Source organism: Salvelinus sp. IW2-2015, unplaced genomic scaffold (genome assembly GCF_002910315.2).
Source record: "Salvelinus sp. IW2-2015 unplaced genomic scaffold, ASM291031v2 Un_scaffold2153, whole genome shotgun sequence".
Classification (NCBI taxonomy): domain Eukaryota; kingdom Metazoa; phylum Chordata; class Actinopteri; order Salmoniformes; family Salmonidae; genus Salvelinus; species Salvelinus sp. IW2-2015.
The window spans coordinates 191,289-197,288 of record NW_019943485.1 but is presented as its reverse complement, the minus strand read 5'-3'; the positions used below and the strand labels follow the sequence as shown (position 1 = coordinate 197,288).

General features: G+C 41.9%; 1 protein-coding gene across 1 annotated transcript in view; it reads left to right on the top strand.

Annotated features, from left to right (window-relative positions):
* Positions 1-875: 875 nt before the first annotated feature.
* Positions 876-6,000, top strand: part of LOC112073118 (coagulation factor XIII B chain) — a 34,552-nt gene continuing 29,427 nt past the window's right edge. Inside the window, exon 1 of the mRNA XM_070440043.1 lies at positions 876-1,043. Within this exon, the coding sequence (XP_070296144.1) occupies positions 929-1,043 (115 nt within the window). The 5' untranslated portion in view covers positions 876-928. The remainder of the gene's footprint in view (positions 1,044-6,000) is intronic.

Below are 6,000 nucleotides of genomic sequence, written 5' to 3'. Positions count from 1 at the left end.
TAGTGGTGTGGGAATGAATTTTTCAAAGTTCAATATAAAGACACATAAAGGATTTTTTCCCAATATCTTAGCAACCAGACAATATTTATAAAAAAACTTATGTGGTGTTCAACTGCATCATCATCACATAGTGCCTTGATGACGTGTTCCTTCCTGTTGCTGGCATCCTGATCATTTAAGCAGGAATATTGTCCTTCAATTCTCATATGCAAGAAAATGTTTAATGTCATGTTTTATGTATGGTTCGTCAAGTTGGTTGGCTAATGTGGGGCTACGGTGAGCAATGGCAGTACAGACATACTCCCAAGGTGCAGAAATGGATTTTGTCCCTCCCCTTTTGCCCCTGGAAAACATGGCTTGATGGGAAAAGGTGGCACTGGCTTGCTGGAACAAACATTAGCCATGTCAATAGACAGTGAACAAGGTTTATGTACAGTAAGGGTTATGTTAGTACAGTTTTTGTGATTGAATAATGACTAAATGTTTCAGTGGATCTTATCCACATTCTAACTACAGTATGTGATACCTGTACCACTCAATGCTTGTTTAGCTCTTAATTTAAGAACTTCAGATTACTGTAGAAATGTCTCTATCTCATGTAGCTGAACAATAGTGGAAGCCCGAGCACACAAGTTATTTATTCTGATATCAAATATAGTGGCCTTAAAAATACTACAAATTAAAATCATTCAAATTAAAATGAGTTGTTTTCTGACCTATTATTAACAGACTGAACCAACACAGTTCCTACATTCAGCATTTTCACAAGAACTGTGTTTTTACCACAGTGCAGGTTTGATTAAATTCCATGTATTGGAGTTTTCCAGTATTTTGGATCAGTCCCCCTTCACAGAAGTCCTCTTCATTGCTCCCTAGGGGCTGTAACTCTGTAGACAAACATTAACTTTGGGATAGACACTGTTTATTTATGTTCTACTCCTTCCATTTTTACTGCATCTACCATTTGATCAACATGAAATCATCTCTGACTCTGCTGTGTCTGGTGGTATGGGTGAATGTGGATGCTTCATCAGCTCAGACTGGTAAGGATGTGTTTTCCTTCACTTTCTCACATGCCTTCTAGATGCCCCATTGGGTAGTATCCACCAATTGCTCTGTAAGACACAAACTAGACGATACAAGTGTAGCAAACTTAACTGATGCGTTTGCTTTGCTACGTTTAGCTACTATTGAAATCATCATAGGGAAACAACCATTACTCTTCTGATACGCAGGGAAAGAGATGACAATTTCTGCCATCAATTCCATATTCACTTATGTTTTTGACAGGACTTCAAGATATAAAACTCAGCAAAAAAAGAACATCCTCTCAATGTCAACTAAATTTATTTCAGCAAACTTAACATGTGCAAATATTTGTATGAACATAACAAGTTCACAACTGAGACATAAACTGAACAAGTTCCACAGACATGTGACTAACAGAAATTGAATAATGTGTCCCTGAACAAAGGGGGGGGTCAAAATCAAAGTAACAGTCAGTTTCTGGTGGGCACCGCTGCATTAAGTATCGCAGTGCATCTCTTCCTCATGGATTGCACCAGATTTGCCAGTTCTTGCTGTGAGATGTTACCCTACTCTTCCACCAACGGACTTGCAAGTTCCCGTACATATCTGGGGGAATGGCCCTAGCCCTCACCCTCCGATCTAACAGGTCCCAGACGTGCTCAATGGGATTGAGATCCGAGCTCTTTGCTGGCCATGGCAGAACACTGACATTCCTGTCTTGCAGGAAATCACGCACAGAACGAGCAGTATGGCTGGTGGCATTGTCATGCTGGAGGGTCATGTCAGGATGAGCCTGCAGGAAGGTGACCACATCAGGGAGGATGTCTTCCGCTGTTACGCACAGCGTTGAGATTGCCTGCAATGACAACAAGCTCAGTCCGATGATGCTGTGACACAGTGCCCCAGACCATGACGGACCCTCCACTCCAAATCGATCCCGCTCCAGAGTACAGGCCTCGGTGTAACGCTCGATAAACGCGAATCCGACCATCTCCCCTGGTGAGACAAAACCGCGACTCGTTCCAGGTGAATAGCACTTTTTGCCAGTCCTGTCTGGTCCAGCGACAGTGGGTGTGTGCCCATAGGCGACGTTGGTGCCGGTGATGTCTGGTGAGGACCTGCCTTACAACAGGCCTACAAGCCTTCTGTTCTGCCTCTCTCAGCCTATTTCAGACAGTCTGAGCACTGATGGAGGGATTGTGCGTTCCTGGTGTAACTTGGGCAGTTGTTGCTGCCATCCTGTTTCTGTCCCACAGGTGTGATGTTTGGATGTACTGATCCTGGGCAGGTGTTGTTACACGTGGTCTGCCACTGCGAAGACGATCAGCTGTCCGTCCTGTCTTCCTGTAGCGCTGTCTTAGGCGTCTCACAGTACGGACATTGCAATGTATTGCCCTGGTCACATCTGCAGTCCTCATGCCTCCTTACAGCATGCCTAAGGCATGTTCACAAAGATGAGCAGGGACATTGGGCACTATACTGACACTAAAGAGTCAGTATAAATGCCTCTTTAGTGTCCTAAGTTTTCATAACTGTGACCTTAAATTGCCTATCGTCTGTAAGCTGTTAGTGTCTTAACGACCGTTCCACAGGTGCATTGATTGTTTATGGTTCATTGAACAAGAATGGGAAACAGTGTTTCAACCCTTTACAATGAAGATCTGTAAAGCTATTTGGATTTTTGCCAATTATCTTTGAAAGACAGGGTCCTGAAAAAGGGCCGTTTCTTTTTTTGCTGAGTTTATAATCAAATTGTCATTTGATCCATATGGTCCCTCTTTAAATGATGTGCAGCTTATAAAGGCTGCATAAAGTCATGCTCTATAAAGGGTTCATAAATGTGGCATACAGTAACTCTGTAACATAACCACCAAATCAAATCAAATTGTATTAGTCACATGCACCGAATACAACAGTGAAATGCTTACTTACGAGCCCTTAACCAACAATGCAGTTTCAAAAAAATATGGATAAGAATAAGAGATAAAACTAACAAGTAATTAAAGAGCAGTAGTAAAATAACAATAGCGAGACTATATTCAGGGGGTACCGATACAGAGTCAATGTGCGGGGGCACCAGTTAGTTGAGGTAGTATGTACATGTAGGTAGAGTTATTGAAGTGACTATGCATAGATGATAGCAACAGAGTAGCAGCGGTGTAAAGAGGGGAGGGGAGGGGGGGTCAATGCGAATAGTCTGGGTAGCCATTCGATTAGATGTTCAGGAGTCTTATGGCTTGGGGGTAGAAGCTGTTTAGAAGCCTCTTTGGACCTAGACTTGGCACTCTGGTACCGCTTGCCGTGCGGTAGCAGAGAGAACAGTCTATGACTAGGGTGGCTGAAGTCTTTGACAATTTTTAGGGCCTTCCTCTGACACCGCCTGGTATAGAGGTCCTGGATGGCAGGAAGCTTGGCCCCAGTGATGTACTGGGCCGTTCGCACTACCTTCTGTGGTGCCTTGCGGTCGGAGGCCGAGCAGTTGCCATACCAGGCAGTGATGCCGCCAGTCAGGGTGCTCTCGATGGTGCAGCATAACACACCAATATGACATACACCTGTGCTTTACAAAGAGTTGCATAAGCACTGCTCAATAAAGGCTTTATAAATCATATTAAATTGAGTTTTCAAAAAGCATTCATAACCTAGTCATGCGTCTTTGTAGAGCTTTGAAATGCCAGGATAGTGGGCTCAATTCCCGGGACTACCCATATGTAAAAATGTATGCACGCATGACTGTAAGTCGCTTTGGATCAAAGTTCCTGCTAAACGGTATATAATATATTATATTTCACAAAAACATTTCTCAGATGGCCTAACCTCTTTCCCTCTTGTGTGCATAGTCAATATTAGACCTGACCTCAGCTTCCCCCAAAATGCTGTGTTGCAGGATGACACACACTCTAAAGCGCATTCACGCACAGAAAAAAAATTGGTATGGCCTTTTAAAATCATATATTTGTATTCTGTTTTCTCGTTTTTTGTTAGTTCCCCTGTTTTTTTCCATTTCCCCCCTTTTCTGTGTTCATAACAATGCTTAAATCACATCAGGGGACCACGTTTTGAAAAAATCTAAGAAACATCGATTTTTTTTGTGTAGTTAGCCTTTAATTCGGTGCACATGCATTTTGGTTCGTGAAGTTTCTGTAACACAGTAAGCACAAATCAAATGCCCACTTGTGGTGCCACTGGAAAGCGAAAAACAGGTAAGTTAACCTTATTTATTATAATTTAAATTAGTTTGTTGCAGTTAAGTGTTTAGTTAGATTACATAACTAACTCAATTGTTATTACAAATAATGTCGGTGACTTTACAGGAATTCCTAGCTAGCTAACGTTAGATAGTTAGTTAACGTTAGCAACATACGCTCTAGCTAGCTAGCAGGCTCAGCTAAATAAAACTCCCCCTAGATACACCTACGTCTCATAGTCACATCATGAAATTTGTAATGAAAGAGGAATATAATAATACATATCAAGTTTCCCATCTCCCCATTTAGAGTATGTCTTGTGCAGCACAGAAATGCCCTCGTACAAAGGCATTTCCTAACAGAACTGCTAACTTGCTTTGTTGTTACTTTTAAGGTTGGAACCAACATCCAGTACCTCCAACAGGAAGAGAGGCAAGAACCATTCATCCGCCAGCTCAGGGACAAGCTACACTATTCACAGGGCTCCCGAGTGGCGCAGCAGTCTAAGGTACTGCATCTCAGTGCAAAAGAGGTCACTGCAGTCCCTGGTTCTAATCCAGGCTGCATCAAATCTAGCTATGATTGGGAGTCCCATAGGGTGGTGCACAATTGGCCCAGGGTTGCCTGGGTTTGGCAGGTGTAGGCCATCAATGTAAATAAGAATTTGTTCTTAACTGCCTTGCCTAGTTAAATAAAGGTCAAATGAAAACATTCACAGCCCTGTGTAATATTCAATGTAATTGCTGGACATTTTTCAACTGAATGTATTTGTATTGTTTAAAAAGGAAATATAGCTTAAACTTGTCTTTAATGTTTATTTGTTTTAGCTCTTAGTGATAATTCCCTAAGTGTTAATACATTGTGTTGACATCAATCAAGCCTTTTTTGTATGTGTTATAAATGACCAAAGGGTTATTGATGTTATAGTATGTACAGCGCCATGCGATATAGAGTCTTTATGGATGTGTTATGAATGTCCTACGGTGTCTGACTTTAAATTAAGTACTACAGGCCACAACATGAAGTGTCAATAAATAGATTATAAAGATTCTGCTGATTTATGAAGGTTCTCTCATGATCCACATGTTACTGTAGGGCAGTGCTATTCAACTGGCAGCACGCAAGCCAGATCCGGACAGATCGTTTATTCATTTAGACTGGCCCTTTGATCAATTCTGAATAAATGAAATCAAACTTTATTTGTCACATGCGCCGAATACAACAAGTGTAGTCCTTACCATGAAACGATTACTTACAAGCCCATAACCAACAGTGCAGTTCATGAAGAGTTAAGAAAATATTTACCAAATAAATTAAAGCAAAAAATAATTAAAAGTAACACAATAAGATAACAATAACGAGGCTATATACAGGGGGTACCGGTACCAAGTCAGTGTGCTGGGGTACAGGTTAGTTGAGGAAATTTGTACATGTAGGTAAGGGTGAAGTCACTATGCATAGATAATAAACAACGAGTAGCACTATACAAAACAAATGGGGGGGTGTCAATGTAAATAGTCCGGTGGCCATTTGATTAATTGTTCAGCAGTCTTATGGTTTGGGGGAAGAAACTGTTAAGGAGCCTTTTGGCACTCTGGCACCCGCTTGCCGTGCGGTAGCAGAGAAAACAGTCTGTGACTTGGGTGACTGGAGTCTTTGATGCCAGTTCTCTGACCTCCCGCCTATAGTCTGTCTCATTGTTGTAGGTGATCAGTCCTACCACTGTTGTGTTGTCAGGAAACTTAATGATGGTGTTGGAGTCATGTTTGGCCACGCAGTCGAG